The sequence below is a fragment of the Sceloporus occidentalis genome, unplaced genomic scaffold (assembly GCF_023333645.1).
Source record: "Sceloporus occidentalis isolate IW3139 unplaced genomic scaffold, rSceOcc1.0.p SCAF_5, whole genome shotgun sequence".
NCBI lineage: Eukaryota > Metazoa > Chordata > Lepidosauria > Squamata > Phrynosomatidae > Sceloporus > Sceloporus occidentalis.
In genome coordinates, this window is record NW_028316985.1 from 172830405 (window position 1) to 172850150 (window position 19746).

The 19746-nt window shown below is 40.0% G+C and overlaps 1 protein-coding gene across 6 annotated transcripts in view; it reads left to right on the forward strand.

Moving 5' to 3' along the window:
* FAM13A (family with sequence similarity 13 member A) overlaps positions 1-19746 on the forward strand; it is a 175812-nt gene that overhangs the window by 121201 nt on the left and 34865 nt on the right. For all 6 annotated transcript variants that reach the window (XM_089526127.1, XM_089526128.1, XM_089526126.1 and 3 more), the window contains 3 exons: positions 3047-3233; positions 6316-6392; positions 9159-9201. In XM_089526127.1, coding sequence (XP_089382253.1) covers positions 3047-3233; positions 6316-6392; positions 9159-9201 — 307 coding nt within the window. The remainder of the gene's footprint in view (positions 1-3046; positions 3234-6315; positions 6393-9158; positions 9202-19746) is intronic.

Here is a 19746-nt window from a genome sequence, read left to right on the forward strand (position 1 = left end):
TGCTCAGTTCCATGTAATAGGCTCCCAACCTTGTAATAGGTTCTTATCTCTGATCACTAATTAGAGATAAGAGCAGAAGGAACTTGCAAGCCAGATTGAGAACCCACATGGTCCATATCCAGGCCAGGACTCAAATGTTTTTTAAATCTCTTATCTAAATGGAATGATCTGGCTCAGTATAAGGCAGCCTTTGGTGTGATCAAGAAACATATAATGATGCTTCCAGGCATCTGTGATAGTGCACAGTTGAAGGAATGCTTAATTCTTCTCCTGTCTTGGGGTGGGGTGGGGAGCAGAAATGTAACATCGGTATCCTAAATTTAAAATATGCTTAGTAGAAGCATTTCCCTTTATAAAAGTAAAAATGATAGTCTTTTGGGGTAAAGGGGCTTCTCCATCCTCAGAGGTACCTTTTAAGTTACACTTCTTGTAATCATGCTGTGAGGCTTCTCAGGCAAGTAGGTCAGAGACAGGCTAGTGTACGTGTTTGGCAGCATATAGCTCTGCAGTTGGGTGTTTCCCCCTCCCCTTGTGCAGTCTCACCACTGAATTACAGATCTGCCATTTTAAAAATGCATTTTTTAGCTTCAGCTTCACATAAGCCTCACACTAAGGCTGTTTGTCCATTAAATCCTGGTGTTATCTACCTAACTGGTGGTGGCTTCAGCAGCAAAAGTCTTTTCAATAATCTTCTGCCTCACAAAGGAACATGGGGATGCCATGAATTGAATTTGAGATTTTCTATATGGAAAACACAGACTCCACCACTGGGCTATGGGTTGATTCCAAGTCTTGTTTTGTACCACAGAATTCACATAGTCTCACCAGAAGCCTTAACAAACTGATCTGTCTTTACAGTGGTTTTAAAATCCATCATGAATTATGGAAAGCCAGAATTTCTGCCAAGGTTATACATTTGACCTTACTGTCCTTTGCAAGTTTGACTTCAGATCTTATGCAGAGCTTATAAAATGGGACAACAGTAGAATATTCAGAGGAAAAGAGGGCAGGTGGTGTTAATAAGCACGGCCTGTTTTTGGTGGCTTCAAATTGCACAGAATAATATTACATGGAATCAAATTATAACACCTCTTAGTACAAAATGGCCTAGAAATCTGATAAACTGTATTATTTCTTTTCAGCAATAACATATAGACAGGTCTTTTGTCCCGTTGCAGTTGAGCAGGCAGTCAGATTCTGCAAATCTGTATCTTGTAATATATTTTATTACTCTTACTACATCGATAGCATTGTATATAAAAACACTGGTACCTGGCCCGTAAAATCAGATCCTTGGGAAAAAGTTGGATGCCTTTCAAAAGAGCTTCAGACTGATGTGCTGTAAACATTATTAGCTATTTCCTTTTTGCTGGTGTTAACAGAAATCTAATGGAATCAGATTGCAGTTGCAGTTTACTTTTGGTTAGTATTTTGCTTGTTCTTAGCTTTACTTTTCAGCATTCCAACCTACATTCTTTTGTGTAGTAATTTATGTTTTTTGCCTCAGGGAGCATTGAGGTTCAAGTTTTTAAAAAGAGGAGAAAGATTCTGGTAAAATAGCAAATGCTACATTATTATATACTGTACAACTTCAATTTTTCTTGGAAAAATGATATTCACAATGCACTCCATACAATATCAAAAGTTCTCACTGAGCTTGCATATCCAGTCTTCAGGCTGTTCAAACTGCTTTTGGTAAAGGAAAATGTTCATATATTTGAAGTCTCTACAATACAAATGAAAAATGAAAAAAAATGTCACGCATAACTTTGGTATCAGAGTTTGGAAAAGTTAATTTGGGGGACTACAGCTCTTGGAATATGCTACTCAATATGCTCACATGCATGGCTATGCTCTCTGGAAAAATTCTCTGAGTTGTCCAAAATATTAATTCTATAATTGCCACTGCTGTCTAGAGGATTCTGGGAGTTGTGATCCAAAAAAGTAACATCTCGAAGCTCTGCTTTGGAATATCATAATAACCTTCACTTCTTGAGCCTGTGTTAAATAAACTTGGCAGAAACACTTCCTAGAAAGCCTGCCTTGCAAGGCTGTTTCCTAGTGCACTGAAAACCTATATGCTTTTAATTGCTAATGCATGTGAAACTTTTTGTCCTATGAAATAATTTAGAAACAAAACATTAGACCTGATCCTGTATCTACCTGCCTCTGTAGGCCTTTTGGTTTTGGTTTTGGTTTTTTCCCCCCCTGTAAGCAACTAATAGCTAAGAGGATTTGTGGCTAAGGTTTTAATGAATATTGTAGCTGAATCATGCTTATGTATATATGGCATCTGACTGTGTAAATAGATTATCATTTCAAATAATAATCCGTACAAATTAGGAACAGGCTTATGACAGAAATTCCAATAAGGAAAATCCCTTATTTTAACCTCACAGATGACAAAAAAAAGTTATACAAATTGGAGTACTGTACTTGGTATATGTTGGCATAAAGTTAACTTGTTAAAAAGGATGGGAGCTCCTTCAAGTATTGAGGCTTTATTTTACTTCCTCACTGGCAAAATGGTCTATGTCTGATTAATAAAATAATTAAGATAATCACTCCATCTGTTTCACTGGATTTAACTTTAATTTATAATGTTTTTTAGGTCTGTGTGCAGTTTTCATATATGCGTAATTTCCACATTTCTGCAGGGAAATTTAACTTTGTTCTGCCATCTTCCTGAGACTTAGTAGTAATACTAGTAGGGGTAATATTTCCATGTACCCTCTACTTTCTTCCGTGGAACTTAAGTCATCTTCTTACCCAGGCACTAACCAGATTCAACCTTGTTTAGCTCCAGTCAAGTTGCTTTGTCATGTTCTTTCAACACACTGGAGCCTGCACATCTTGCTCTCAGTAGACTTTGTAGAGGTGAATATCATCGTGGTACACCTATTGAGGGCTATAAAACTTTTAATGAAGCCCATAGTCACTATATTTGTTTTCCAGAACTGTTCAAAGTTGGGCTTTGTTTTCCTTGGTTTGTGTTCACAAATTCACTGAAACAATCTGCAACCCTGATTTTTTTTTCTCTGTGTAGGGAGGTCATCAATAAAGAGAATATTCCTTCTGGCTTCAGCAGCATTGAAGAGTGTATGCTGACAGCCCAGGAAGTGGAAAAATTGCAAGAGAACGGCTCTGGATACGTAGGAGAAAGGAGTAAACCAAAGCGACAGAAATCTAGCACCAAACTTTCTGAGCTTAATGATAACCAGGACACTCTTCTGGTAAGGAAACATATTAATGTCACTTTCTCAGCTGATGTACTGAGATTTAAGGCACTGTCCACTTGTCTTCATTTGCAGTTGCAGCTAGTCATACTGAATGGTTTGCCTGAGTTGCAACTGCAGAAGTCCCTGGTAGGTCTAATTTGGTAAGCAAAGCTTGAAAAAGTTAATGTTTTGGGTTACACATTCCAGAACCCTTCAGTCTAATATCCAACAGTTATAATCCCAAATACAAGCTTTTCCATGTTCTGTTGGCAACCTAAATGGATGACTCAGAGCAGACTTGTAGTTTGAAGTGTGCCTTTTTCAGATAGCAATAGCCACTTGGAAGATGATGAGGACTAACTTGGTGGAACAGGCGTCGAGTGGAATAGCCAGGTGGCAAGACCATCTGCCACTGTACTATCCTGGTATTTAATTTTTACCATTGCCATAGCCTTTGCACAAACAGCATTATAAAATCTTAAATGATGCCTATTTGCATGTGAAACCAGCATAGCTGTGCCATTATGTAAAGAGGACTGTTTTGACATAAAGACACAGTTGCATGTGCAGCCAACATAATACTGCATTTTGCAACTAGGAAATATATCACCTTGTAATAGGCTGGTGAGACAGCTAATTGGTTGTAATTAGTACTTCTTTTGCCTACCAAGTAACAATTGATACAGCCCCCAGGGGGAACAAATTATGTGGCTGCTCGTGTTCTATTTGATCAGTGGATAGGTCCAAATTTAGAAATGTACTCTTTTGAACCACAGCTCCCAGAATCCCCCAGCCAGCATGGACATAAGCTCTTAAGTTTTGCAAACACTGGGACAAGTTCAACCATTGTTTGTCTCTTTCTTTTAGAGCTCCTTTTCCCTAAATGGAAACTTAGGGTTTTCTCTGGCTTCTGGGATATATGATGGTGGTGGGTAATGAGAGAGTAAAGAAGAAAACATCAGTTGAGGGTGAAATCCGGAAAAGTAGCTTGAGTACATGAGGAAGGTGTGGTTGGCTTGCTCCTGAACTGTCATCTATAAGGATGACACCATACCATGTGTGAGTAGTTTTTCTTCATGTGTGAGCGTATCTATGTTTTTACCATACTACACAGAATAGTTCTCAGTCCCTGTCATTGTAAGTATAGTAAATGTAAGTGTCAGATGCACTTGATTTCATAATCATATTGATTGTCTTGACATATGTTGACAAATAGCAGGCACAGGACAATAGACAGCAAATGTGGTTAGATTGTAGGGTTAAGCTCTCCACAGCTTGTCACTTCTTCACCACAGCTTTCTAGAAATCCCTCTTTGACCTCAGCAGCAAAATATGACTGTTGGTAGCAAGAAGGTGTGAACATGGCTGCTGAAAGGCTGTTTTACTCATTCAGAAAATTCAAGCCTTAGTTATTCCATCGATCAGGATAGATAAAGTCCAGCACTCCAGGTGGTTTTATACTGCGACTACTAGCATTCCTCACCCATTAGTGATGCTGTCCAGGGCTACTAGGAATTGGAGTCCATACAGAATCCAGTGGATTGTGCTTTGCCCAACCCTACCACAGATCATAACAATAGTTGATGACAGCAATGTAGGTCCATGCCCAGAAGATGCCATCCCTCTTACAGAAATATCATTTGCTTACCAGAGTGTACAGATGTGCAGTGTGCAATACTTGCATGCAACATACAGCATGGAAGCCATGTTCAAATGTTTGATTATCCATATTGTATTTATTTATTTATTATGGTATTTATACCCTGCCTTTTGCCTCAGTTTCATACTTATTTATACAGTCAGGGCCTAGGTTTGTACAGGGTGCCCAACTGTATTGTTTAGATCTTCAAATTCTTATTAAGGTGGTATATACATAGTTTGCAATTGCCCATCTTAGGTCTTCTATAGATAATTGAGAGAAGGTGGGTAAGAGACTCAGTGATTCTGGGGGTTTCCAAATGGGACCTGAGTGGACAGTGCAATTCAATGTTTTTTATCCATTCCACATCACCTTGAGGGAGTTGGTGGGCTAAGATAATAAATGGTAATATGATATAATAATATGATATAAATAGGAAACATTTCATATGTAGTGCGTGGTTGGCAAAGGAGGATACTGGTGCTTGCAGGCACCTGATTCAAGGGGCTGAAAAGTACAGGGAGCTTCAGAAAAGGAAGACGAGTTGCAGTCATAGTATCATAGCTGAGAAATGAATTAGGGAGCTGTCCAAAAAGAGCCATGGAATAAACTGTTGACTCTGCATGAGACTGAAGAGGAAGATGTTATGAAGCATATAGTGAGAACTGTGTTATAATGGGACCATAAGGAGAATAGGTTGTTAGGAGGCCACTCATGTGTATGATACATTACAAGTAATGGCCTTAATTGTAACTAATTATTTTGGAAGTAATAAGAGTATGATGAAGTTTTATTTACAAAGAAACACAGCAAGTAAGTGCAAGCTTATTTTATCAGTGTAACGAATAACCGTTCAACGGTTATTGTTGAAATAATTTAAACAGTTATTTATAATGAGCATTCTTAGAGGCATTTTGACAGAAATGTTTGAAATGTGACACTTTTTTTATCCCTCCCCCCCAAAAAAATCAAGTAATGAAAAGCAATACAAAAGTAATTACTAGTGCAATGAGCAATGTAATAAGTTACTTTTAAACACTTGGATAGCTAACAGTAATGGAATACTTCTCAAAAACTACAAGTAATAGAAACAGATTACATTCTAAATTGTGGTGCAGACTGTGACTATATGCTGTTTATATCTAATTTATATGTGGTAAAGGCAAAACAACAATATTTTAGTAAAGAATGTATCTCCCTCTCATGGAAGTAGGGCGTGAGTGGTGCATTGTCACATTTTGCATGACTGATGCAGTTCAGGATCTTTGCAATATATGGGTTTTCTCTCTGTGTCCTCACCCTTTAAGGTTGATTGTTATGAATATTTTTCCTCTGAATGTTGTGGTCATGTTTGAATGAGAACTAAATATAGATCCTATACTCTTTGTTTCACATTTAAATTCAGTTTTTAAGAATGATATTTTTTAAAGTATTGTCTTCACGTTTGATGTTTGACAGACAATGGAAACATTTGCTTCCCTGAGACCTGTGGACAGAGCAGGACCAGATGAGATGGAAGTGTTTTCTGAAGACAGGTGACTTGCTTATAATTCACTCTAACCCAAGGATTTTGTTGACCTGACACCACAGCTGGGAATATACTGGGGAAAGGACATCCTCCCTGGCCATCCGTTTAGCTTCCAGGCCCAATACACAGTGTTGGTTATTACCTTTAAAGCCCTTTATGGCTTGGGCCCGAGTTACTTGAGGGAACGCCTCTCCCTACACAATCCGCCTCGCACTCTCAGAACATCTGGAAATAACCTATTGGAGTAGTCAAAAACCAGACTAACAACAACTTCTAAAGAAAATTCACTGTTGTGGAACAGCTTGCCGGAGGAGATCCGTCTTGTCATCACCTTAGATGCCTTCAAGAAGGCACTAAAGACGGATCTCTTCTGGCGGGCCTACCCACCCGATCTTTTGTAAGAGATCTTAAATACTCCGCATCTGATCTGATTGTATGAATGTTCATGAATGTTAGTTGATGATCTGTTATTGTAGTGAATTAATAGTAATGTCATTGTTTTAATGATTGTATTTTATATGGAATTGTTTTATTGCTGCAATCCCACCTCGATCCGCAGGGAGAGGCAGGAAATATAAGTAAAAGTTGTTGTTGTTATTGTTATTATTATTATTATTATAAAATTGTGTGAAGAATTTTAAGAAAAAGACTGAATTTGGCCTGATTAGCCAATAGAAAATTGTAAATTGATCTCTCCCTTTGTATTCATTTTTTAAAATGGAATGGGCAAAGCAGGGCTCCCTGTTTCCATGCTGTTCAGATGTGATCCCAAATATTGCTTTCCATTACATTTGGCCCTCCACATTTGTGGCTTTGACTTTTGTGGATTTGCTTAATATGTTTTCTCTAGGAATCTCTAGAACCTGTAAAGAAATTCTGCTGGAAATTGACCATAGATTTGTGCTGAATGACCTAGACATTCCTAGAGGAAATACTTCTCTAGGCATTTGTTGGTTCTCCACCATGATTCTATGATCAACTTCTGGCAGATGTTAGCCATAGAGTTGCACTGGAGGACTTGGATATTCCTAGAGAGGTTTTCTCTCAGGGAAAAAGAATAATGCTTTATTATTTGTGATTTTTCCACATTCACGGGAGTCCTTTAGCCCTAGTCACAGTGAATGTGGATGGACCACTGTATTTGTGTTGGCTAGGGCTGTTGAGAATGTAGTCCAGCAACATCTGGAGAGCTGCACTTTACCCACTCTGATTTTAAAGCATTTTTACCCTTCTCAATATAAATATCAGTAGTAAGATGTTTGCTCTTATCACACGTGAAATTGGAACCCTAATTGAAAGCCAATTCAAAGGGAAAGGGAAGCAGAGTCAGTTCGAATCCAAGGCAACTCACATGATGAAGTATCTCATGTGAAGGGTGAAATTCTTGTCATTCCTGAGGCAAAGCGGAGCAAGTGCAAAATAAATTACCACACCAGACAGAATCAACTATTCAAATTGGCACCCTTGCACATGCTCAGTGGGGCTCTGGACACTGTCATCCTTCCCTGCTTCCTCCGTTTGCCCCCTCCTTAGCACCAGGATGAATGGAGGACAGGACCAGATCCCCAGCTCACCACCTGCCTATAAAGACCAAGCCATTCTTCTTAGCCCTACAGGGCACTTGGGAACTCCTCCTGGAGAGAAGGCTGCGATGGAGGATGTGTCCTGGGAAAAGAGGATGCCTGTTGGGACAGGACCAAACAAAAGGCTGCAAATTGATCCCTGCTTCTGCTCCAGTCCCTCCTGAACAGAAGAAGGGAGGTAGGGAGCATCCGGGAAAAGGAGGACCCCCTGTCCCCCTCCCTTTTACCTCCTGGGCTCTTGCAAGGGCGCTACCTTCAGAGTGAGCTGGGCATCCCCAGACAGGGCAAGGCATCCCTCCCACAGGGCTCTCTCTCTTCTCCTCTCCTCTCCGGCCAAATCGAAAGGGGGAGCCCCAGGCAGGCAGCGGACAGTGAGCTTTCTTCTGCACCCAAGCCCTGGCGTCCTTTCTCCTCTTCCTCTCTCCCTGCCACTTCCGATCGCATCTTTCCTCTTCTTCCTCCCTGCAGGGGGCCAAAGGGGGGTGAGTTCAGGGTGATCTTCCACACCAGACCAATTCGGAGTGAAATCGAAGTGACGTTGGAAGCAATTTTTGTGAATTCTCTTGTTACCAAATTCACAAAAATCAGGAGTCACTTTGGATTGACTTTGGATTTGGCTTGGAAGTACTCCCCATAGAAAGCAATCACGTGTGATAATACATCACGTTTCAACGTGAATTCGCATGATTGTACCAGGAGTGACTTCAGATCTGAACTACAAAACTCCTCATGTGATAAGGGCCAATGCCTGTCCTCCAGTTTATAATCTCAAATATATCACACAAGGAAAAAGGATGAGAAGGGAAGAGAGGAAAACACACAGGCAACTATCTTTAATATTACAGTTATTACAATGGCCATCTTGGATGGAAACAGCTTGGGTAGCCTGATGAAATGACTGTCACTAGTTGAAAATTGAGGAAGGGCCAAAAGTGTTTGAACTCCAAGCAAGACAATGAAATTGTCTGGTTTCCTGTTCTTCCTCTGTAACCTAGTGAGTCTTTTGCTTATATGTCTCCAAAGTGGAGGTGAATATACATGACTTGAAATTATAAATGCTGTACTTTGGAATATTACTTTCAGACACTTTTAAAAAGTGTTCTTGTATTTGTCTTTGATGTAGGAAACAGGCTATGCTGCTTTCTTTGTGCCATAGTTTTAACCCAAACCTTTTTTTTTCTCTTTTGTAGCAAAGACAATGAAAGTGATGGTGACTTGTTAAGACATTCTCAGGTTAGTGTTTTATTCATTTTTATTTTCTAAGTCCAACAACAAAATAAACACAAAGCCGTTTAATTACCCTTAATATTACATTACATTTCACTTAATATATTGAGATTTGTATTCTGTTTTGTGAAATTCACTTCCCATAGATATTATTCTGAGACCAGCCCTTTTGTTAGGTGGCAAGTTTTAAAAAGATTTTATTCACCTGTGTGATATGTTTCTGCTGGCTTTCCTTCTGAGATGGTTATATTTTAACAGGATTTGTAAGAGGTTTAGTCTGTTCATGTCTTGCTTCTGGGTACCTTCCATAGGCATCTGGTTAGCCACATGGAAGCATAATGTTAGACTTTGGTCTGATGCATTTAGGACGCTTCTTATGTTTTTAGTTGCTGCTTTTGATATATTTTTTAAAAATGTGGATTTGTCCTAGTATGTGTAATAAGTTGCTTTGGAGATTCTCTTATGTGAAACAGAAAAAGTAGCCATTGAGCTGAGCTTGAAAAGGCCCTTACAAGCCAACCAGTATGATTGACTGGCTACACATAATTGATTTTTTTTTTGCTCAAGGGGCTCTTTCCCTCCAGGTTAGTCTGTCAAGGACGGCATGCCAGGGTTATGGGTAAGCCAAGTCAAAAAGTGATCACCTCCTTTTCATTCTTTCTGTCATCCTCTTCTCTCTCTCCACACCTCCTTCTTCTCCCTCTCCAACCATCAGGATTGCAGGAAAGGGAAGGATTGTGCTTACGAAAGCTCTGATAACATACAAAGGGCTCTGAAAATTAAGCTGCGTGCTATCTAAAGTTTGGAAGAGAGAGCAGTAGGTTGCCAAACCCTGATAAAAATATTGTTTAGTTACTTTTAGCCTGTGTGTGTGAGAGAGAGACAGAACTGAAAATGGGAAGATAGTGTGAATCTCATTTCTGCTATGGAAGTCTGCAGGACGCCTGTGTCTAAATCACCATCTTTCAGCCTAACCTCTACCATAGGCTTCTTGAGAAGAAAAGCACATAACAGAGCCATGTGTGTGTCACTGAGTTCCTTGTAAGCAGGCCATGAGACAAATATGATAAATAACAATTATTGGCTAGCATCCTGTTAGGACATATGCAGATATATGTTGTGCTGTACATGCAGTATGATTTTTTTGGGGGGGAGGGGGGAACAATGCACAGTTGTCATATCCAGCTGAAGGCAGCGTAAGCATGGACACACAGGACCACTGCACATGTGGTAGTGCATTAACATTCACAGACTAGCTTGTGAATGTGCATTGTCTCTGTGCATTGACTTGTGTATTGCAGTTTCACGGTTCTCCTATTTAGGTCAGTGACCAGGATAAAAAGAAAAGGGAGAAGGCAGGGTGTATAAAATATGGTATGATACACTAGAATACAATATTAAATATAGAATTATAAACAACATTAATATAGAATATTTGTTAACACAGTAATATAAAACAACATAAAGTGGTCATACCTTTAATATTAAGTCAGCAACCTATGACAGCAAACTGTTGCTGCAACACAAAAACTAGCTACCTCCACTGTGACCTTCAAGAAAGTGGTTAGCCAACAGGTATTCTATAAAACACTTCAGATCTTCCAGGTATACTTCAGTTCCAAAATAAGAGGTTGTTTCTCTGTGTAAAGGGATATCTAAAGTAATAGAATTGCCAGCATTCTTGTATCTTTAAGATCCAGTGTGGTGTCATGGTTTGAGCATTGGACTATGGCTCTGAAGACCAGGGTTCAATCCTTGTTCAGCTATGAAACCCACTGGGTGACCTTGGACAAGTCACATGCACTCAGACTCAGGGTAGGGCAATGGCAAACATCCTCTGAAAAGATCTTGCCAAGAAAACTCATGATAGGTTTGCCTTAGAATTGCCATAAGTCGTTAACGACTTGAAGACACACAACAACAAGAGGGAATTTCAACTTGTGTCGCTTCTTACGTTGGTTGCATGACAAGCTACACCTGCTAAAATTCCTCCTTCTGCAGGTACAAGAGCACTTTCCAGTTCTCAGTCTGGCATCCCTGTAAGAGTAGTGATAATAGTGTTTTCTACAGTTTTCTTTGATTCCTTATTACAGAGAAAAGAAAGCTCATGTCTTGGACTGTTCCCAGAAATGTTAGTTTTGGCAGGGAATGGCTCCCAGTTAATGAATAGTCCCAGTGGACTATTCTGATGGTAAGCCAGGATGTGCTGGGAGGAAAGGGTAAGGCTGACAGTGTTGATTCTTCTCAGAGGTGAAATTTGAATGAGGAACTATGAAGTGATACATCTCTTAGCCCCGCTACCTTGCACTACTGTAGTTAGCAGCTTGGTTTGTTGTTGAGTATCATGTAGCACTAAGTTAGAAAAGTTATCTAATGCAGCATGGTGTGTGTTCCTTATTTTGTTTTGTTTTTATAAGATGAATGTTTTCCTCTTTTCTATATGTTTTGCTTCTAATCCTGGTGGATGTTTTTGCTTCCCCCCTTAATACTTTCTTCTGCAAACTGAAATTTGTTCTTTCTCTTTGGGGTTTAGCGATTAAGAGAGGGCAATCCTACCTTTAGAACTAGAACGCTTTGTTCCCTGTCACTTCTGTTTCCTTTCTTTTTTGTGATTGCTCTTTTCTTTACGGAAGTTGCCTTAAGCATCTTACTCTCTAGAAAGCGGGAGAATTCAGCTGCATTTTGTTTTGGTGGAGGTAGGTGTACTGTGAGATTTCTCCCTTTTCTAAGGAAAGTTACTTTTAAGAAGAATTGGACTCAGAGCATAATCCCACCACTGCTCAGTTATGCATGATTTCAATATGTCAGATATTCATTCCTTTAAAATTTAAAACCTATACAGTAACCTTTCAAGTCACCATTTGGTTTAGGGTAGAAAAAAAGATGAATTTGCAAGACCTCTGAAAGAACAAATCAGTATTCATTGCAAATATAACCCCAATTCTGTTACCTGTATAAATGTAGCATATTTGCACAGACTGCCTTTTTTAAAACAATTTATTCTGCTTCAACAAGCCGTGAGATTAGTCGCATGTGTACGCTATAGCTCTGCATATAGCTACTGAAAATCTCTTCCAACCACTTATTTGTGTTTGACAAATTTGCTAAGCTTGTCCATGTGCTTCCAATCATTCCTTTGCAACCTTAAGCAAGAAACATCTTCCTTAAGATAAAGTAATATTTTCTGGAAACTATACTCCATGGCTAGTAACACCTATTGTGCCATATGCTTTTACAGAAGTGTGGTGTTGACACAATAAATCTAAAAATAAACAGAACTAATTAACCAATGTTGTTAAGCTCCATCATAGATTCTGATGCATGGTTCGTGTTGGGCAAAATGATAGATAAGTTCACCAGGTGCCAGGGACTGTCTGTACTTTGCCAAGCTGTGCAATAGGATATACAAAATTGGTACCCAGTGACTTTCTCTACGTCTACCCTTCCAAAATAAGACTTGTACCATAAAGCACTCATATGTACATTCCCATGTCTAGTTGTCCTGTACCATGATGTCTCAGACAGAACAAAAAGAGCAAATAAACACAGCTCTACCCTACATTGTTTAAATTAAGCCTAAAACATAATGTTCATAGTCTCCGAATCAACCAGTATCCAAGCCAGCATTGTGCAGTGGTTGGAACATCAGATTAAGAACTCAACCATGAAGCTCACTGACCTTGAGCCAGTTGCTCCCTCTCAGCTTTACAGGGCTGTTGTGAAGATAAATAAGGGAAGCAGAGTACCAAGTCTGCTGCCTGGTGCTCCTCAGGAGAAATATATGTAATAAAGAAATTAAATTAGGTAAAGTCAAGTGTGGCTTCTTGGAGACACTGTTTTGTTTGAATGATTCTGAAAGCCCAGATCACTCCAAAAATAAATTTATTTCCTTGAAATACATCCTTGGGTCTCTTGCACACTACATAGTTATAGCACTTTGATACCACTTCAGCTACCATGACTGCATCCTTTGGGTTTATAGCTTGGTCATGTGCCAGTGCTCTGGAGAATCCCAGCTTCCTCCCAAAACTGCAAAACCCAGGATTCTATAGAATGGACCCATGGCAATTAATGTGGTGTCAAAGTGCTGTAATTGTGTAATATGTTTGTTAGTTTGTTTGTTTGTTTGTTTTGTGTAGTGTGGGATAACATTCTACATGACCTTAAGATCTTGGAAATAATCGTGGAATAAAAACTTTATATTCCTATATTCCCCTGCTTTTGAAAAGCTATAAAACCATTTGGAATTGTTAAAATTTACAGTAATTCATGTAAAATTATTTAGTTGCACATTGATCTGACAGTCTAAATTTCTTTCAAAGCAGTAGATTCTCTCAAAAATTGCATACTGAACTATATGGTTATAAATAACTGTCTGAACTGAATTTATATTTCAATTCGCATTTTCATCACAAGAAAGGCATAAAATTTACCCTAAGATCTCATTATCCAGGTATTAAAGGGTCAAGTAAATGTTACATTCTTTTGGGATAATTTTACATTCCACGGCCTTTCTAAGCTTGTTGCTTAGGGGGACTTAGAAGCATACCTTTTATAACAAATGATGGTATTCAGAGCTAACAAACAAGAGCAAGCTCCTGTACCTCTTTCTCTGTCTCCTTTACCACAAATGAGGGCAGAGGAGGAACTGGACAGCCAGCAATTGTGTGTTTCCATTGCTAGATCTTAATGGGTTGAATTGCAAGGCAGCTAAGGATCATACGTGAGACATTAGTGACCTTAGTTTTGTCAGATGGTGTTAATCCATCCTCTGCCCACTACACGTTTGTGTATATATGCCTTCAAGTCACCTGCTGACTTAGGGCAACCTCATGAATTCCACAAGATTTTCTTAGGCGAGGAATACTCAGAGGTGGTTTTGCCAGTTCCTTCCTCTGAAATACAGCACCTGGTATTTGTTGCCAATCTCCCATCCAAGTATTAACCAGGGCTGACCCTGCTAAGCATCCAGGATCAGATGGGATTTGTTGCTTTTGGGGTACTTTTGTTGTGTGCCTTTTCTAAGGCTACCATCGGCTTTTCTTGGCAAGATTTGTTCAGAGATTTGCCCCTGCCTTCCTCCTGAGAGTGTTTAACGTGCCCTGGGAGTATATCACACAGAGCTTTTTGTAGATTTTCAGGCTCAGTTCCAATGTGACTGCACTTCCAACAATGCGCATTCACGTCGTAACATGAATGTGTTATCAGATGCCATTCCTTTCTATGGGAGCTCCTTGCGAGGTGCTTCCGCAGTGATTCCAAAGTGACCTCTTATTTTGGTAAAACCAGAAAAAAATGGCTTCATAGAATTCGCGTCCAGGCTCACTTCGATTGCATTGCGAATTGCACTGCGATGTCACCCCCTCCTCCTCCTTCATGCCATCTCACCCCCTCTGCCACCTTGCAACCCTTCCCATCATTCCCTGCCTTCATTTGCATCCTGATCCTGGCCCCAGCAACCCCAGCAAGCTATCCCATCACCCCCTGCCTTCTCCTGCATCCCGATCCTGGCCCCAGGGACCCCCAGCGAGCTATCCCATCATCCCCTGCCTTCTCCTGCATCCCGATCCTGGCCCCAGCAAACCCCAGCGACCTATCCCATCATCCCCTCACTGCTTCTTCACCCCATGAAGGATGACAGCTAAAGAGGGGGCAGGGAAGGAGGACAGCGTCCAGAGCCCCACTGAGCATGTGCAAGGGTGCCAATTCGAATTGTTGAACCCTACGGTGTGGTAATAAAATGTGCACTCACTCCGCATCACGTGACTTGCTTGGAATAGAACTGACTTCGCTTCCCCCTCAATTTGGAAGGGCAACAGAAAGGCAACCAGGTGTGGTAAAACATCACGTTTTAACCTTAATTCGCATTGCTAGACAGGAGTGACTCTGGATCTGGTGTGAAAAAACATCACGCTTTGCATTGCTAGAACTGGAGTGACTGCGGATCTGAGCTGCAAATTCCCCCACGTGTGATAAGGTCCCAGGTTACCCAGTGGATTTCCATTTCTGAGTAGGGATTTGAACCCTGATCTCTAGAATCATATTCCAACACTCAAACCTCCTCTTAGGGTACTCTATTGGCCCTTACTGAAAATTGGTATATGTTGCTTGGTTTGGGGAAGAGTAACTTTCCAGGTGACAGGGCACTCAGGGTGTAGTCCAAAAAAGTAATTTCTATTTCATATTAGATAAAAATGCAGCAGTCAGTATTGCAGTGTCTTTATAGGAAACATTGCTTGTGTTGGCTGGGAATTCCTGGGATCCAAGTTGTGCAATAGGATATACAAAATTGGTACCCAGTGACTTTCTCCACGTCTACCCTTCCAACATAAGATTTCTACCATTAAAGCACTCATATGTACTTTCCCATGTCTGGTTGTCCTGTACCATGATGTCTCAGACTGGACAAAAAGAGCATAGTCTCTGTCATTTTTTTCAAACTCTGCTTTGTTAGCAAAGTGATTGAAAATGTATTTGAAGCAAACTTGTTTTTTGCTGCTGGGGAAATGGAGCAAACTTGTTTTCTGCTGCTCCAAAGACTAGGACACTGAGCAGTGGATGCAGACTACCGGAAAAGAGATTCCACATCAATATTAGGAAGAACTTCTTGACAGTAAGAGCTGTTCAGCAGCAGAACACACTCCCTTGGAGTGTGGTGGAATCTTCTTTGGAGGTCTTTAAACAGAGGCTGGATGGCTATCTGTCAGGGGTGCTTTGATTGTTTTCAGAAGGTTGGACTGGTTGGCCCTTGAGGTCTCTTCCAACTCTATGATTCTACGAATCTATTTATTTAAATCAGGGGTGGAAATCATGTGGCCCTTCAGAGGTTTTTGGATTGCAGATTTCAGCATTCTTCATTGGCTATGGTGACTAAGGCAGCTAGTAATTGTCGTTTAACACCATCTGGAGGGCCATATGATACATATCTCTGGTTAACTTTGTTTGGAATTCTGTGTGTCACCGGGCAGCAGGGTTCTCCTCCTATTTTCTGTCAAGGCTAAGTCATCATTTACTGTCACTAGAGACCCTTGGCTTTCCTGGCAACTCTCTGTACCCTGTTCTTTCTTAATAATTCACAGAGATAATACAGGATAGTATTAGCATTAACAAAATGTGATGTTCTATCCTCAGCCCTATTGGAAGAGAGATACAATAATATCCCCTATGATGCATGCACTTGTCCTTGTGGAACTGGCTATAGGTCTCAGACAGATATGTGAGAGTGCTTGGATATCAGCGGGAATCATGAGCAATTTTTAAAAAAAAAAAATTAAAAATCCATTTGCCAAGACAGTGAGCCCTCTGTGTATGCTTAGAACATTGTTGGAGATTCATTGCAACTCCCTTGGGTCTAAGCTACCATTATGCTTCTGAAGGCCTTATGGATTATTCATTGCATTATGAGCTGCATGAGTGAACAAGTAGCCCATTGCGTGTTCCTCACACTAATGGAGAGAGCACAGAGATCCTCTTTTATTCCACAACAAAGATACAGACTTCCAAGCAGAAGAAAAATACAGAAACATTTTCCCATGTTATATCTTTTAAAACTTGCAATCTTATGCTTTTATCAAATAGGTTGCTGTCAAGGAATGGGCTCAAATGTAAAGGTTTATGCTGATGTATGTTGAATTCTGCAATTTTGTAAAGAGTGTGCGTTGGCAGACTATGGCTGCTGTATGAATATTCTGCTTCTGTTTATATCTGGTTACTCAAAAAACAAATGTTCCAGGTCTACAGTCTCAGTTCCTCTATCCCAGTTTCTGTTGAATGGCAACCAAGTGTGGAGAGACAACTTTGGAACTGATTCTGTTGCATTGCTTTGACAGATCATTGGCAGTTTGAAATTACAGGAAAGTGACAACACAAGAAGTGATTAAGACTCCAGTACAATTTGTCTTATAGAGAAAGGGATAAGAATGTTTATTTCTATCCTCTGACAAATTGTGTTCCTTAAAGTGTTACTTTAGCTTTCATGTTCTTCCCTAGCCGGAACTTTTGGTGTGGCAGGGAGCAAAGAGAACAGGACATGTTGTTGCAGAGTGCAAAGAAATCTCTCGAACTGACATTTTTGCCCCAAACTGGTTTGGATTAAAGACACTATAGCCAGGGAAGTGTTTTTACTTCACTTTAACAAAAAAAAAACAACTTTGCAGGATTTTTGTGCTGAAGAAAAAAGCTACGTGACTTAAACTGAGAAGAAAAGGAAATAAAAAGTTGAGCAATTGACTGGGGTCATGACCGTTGAAAAACCAGTTCTTTCAACATTCAGAGTAATTTATTTATTTATTTATTTGCTGTCGAGTAAAATATTTCCTTCATCATGCCTTCATATTATTTGAAACTTCCCTTTTTCCTCTATGCTTGTAAAATCCCTCTCCTTAGTCCTTTGATTTGAATGATGCCACTGACTTATCATCTGTCTACTTGACAAGTGGCGGTCTTCTAGCACAGCATAGCCCCCTTGCCATTCTCATTCGGGTTTTTCTCATTAATCTTAATTCCTGTAATATCTAACAGCTGCATGGAAAGAATATTGTCTGAGTGTACCCAGTTTACTTCATTCTCCCTAAGCTACCCATTCACACTAGGTAAATATATTTTTGCTATATAGTTTGCTATATTCCACTTCATCTGTTATGGCTGCACCCCAGTGAATCCTGGGACTCATAGTTTGGTGAGACTGTGGATGAGAATTGCATGTCCCTCTCCCTAATCCAGTGTGGCATAGTGGTTTGAGTGCTGGACTATGACTCTAGAGACCAGAATTCAATTCCCAACTCATCCATGAGAAACACTTGGTGGTCTTGAGCAAGTCACATTCTCTCAACCTCAGGGGAGGGCAATGGCAAACCTCCTCTGAACAAATCTTGCCAATCAAACCCATGTTAGTTTCACCTTAGGGTCAACACCATATGTTAAAAATGATTTGAAGGCGCACAGCAACACGAGAAGACCTGCCAGAGTTGTCCATTCTTTTCCTAAAGTGTTGCTCAGGTTAATGCTAGCCATTAAGTAACCCATCAAGCCTATAGTCTGACTAACTAAGGGATAGGTTTCATTGAATATAGTGGGGTGGATGACTGGATATTATTCCACTGTAAGTTAGTTACTGTCAGGGCCGGCCCTCCAATTAGACAGTGTGGAACAGGTGCTTCAGGCAGTAGATTTGGGAGGGGGGGAGAGAAATGGTAGCTCTGTTGCTTCACTTTATGAACTCTCTGGCATTTCCCCTCAATTGGAGGGCATTGTTGTGTGTAACACACAAGCTTCCTGTGCTCTCTAAACTGACTTGGCTGCCTCAAGTGACATTTAAAATGATGATCATCGGAGAATTCAGCTGCCAGTCAGCTACTCTATTTGGACTGACTAGGAAATGGCATCTTGTTTGTGGCATCAGGCAGCAAAATGTGTTTGTCTGGCCCAGATGCTTGGATGGATGAAGTTTCTTTTCTCCCATAGCTGAGTTGAGGTCTAGATGCCAGTTAAAAGTACTTCAGAATTATTCTAGACCAGTGATTGCCAAACTCTAGTCTTCTAGATGTTTTGAACCTCAGCTCTCAGAATCCCTGACCATTAACCACGATGGCTGAGGCTTCTGGGAATCTGAAGTCCAAATCACCTGGAAGATCAGGGTTTGGGAATCATAGTTCTAGACAAATAAGTCCTAGCATTATCAGTCAGAATCCATTTATTTGATTATTTGTTTAATTTATATCCTGCTCTTCTACCAGGGTGGGTCATGGCACTGAATAAAACAAACTACAGCTCAAAAATACAATTTGTAACTTAAAAGCATGCTGCAGTTTTTCCATCTCCATATCCACATATATTTTGCAGTAAGAAAAAGAAAAAAAAGCAATAGGCTATCACAGGAAGATTATACATGGGAGATGACACTACCTGGGTACCCCATCAAGTTTCTATGTGTGGTCCAAGGCAATTGCATACTGCATGTCTCACCTGCAACCCACACCCCTGTGTGAAGGGATGATGCTCTGTGGGTCTGGTTATGTCCATCAGAGCATTATATGGTATTTGTGCTCCTTGGCTGTCTTCCTTACCAGGAAGGCCTTAATTTAATTAATTAAATTTAATTAATTTAACAACCAACATTGTTGGTTCTTTTGGATAACATCTGGAGTTTATCTTGACAGCACGATATACACTGTATTGGACTGCTAATATTTCTTAATAAACCCCTGTAAACTATTGGTAATGTGATTGAAAGGGAAGTTGTAGTTGAGACAGGTGGCCAATGGTTTATTTTGTTTTAAAAGATCAGAATATGCTGTTTGAGACACTTTATGTATGCTCTGAGAAACCAGTTTTCAAGGATGATCTCTATCCATCAATGGTTCTGCCAGTATATAGGCTTCATTTTTAAAGTCAGTGTAGTTTGAACAATTGTATTTTAATCTAAGGAATCAAAGTCTCCATTGGGGAAACTGCATCTTGAGGGATCTAGAATGTGAATTATCAGACTATAAATAGATGTTATCATCTTATTAACACCTTGTTGATTATTTGCCTTCTTTGCATTTAAGTCCA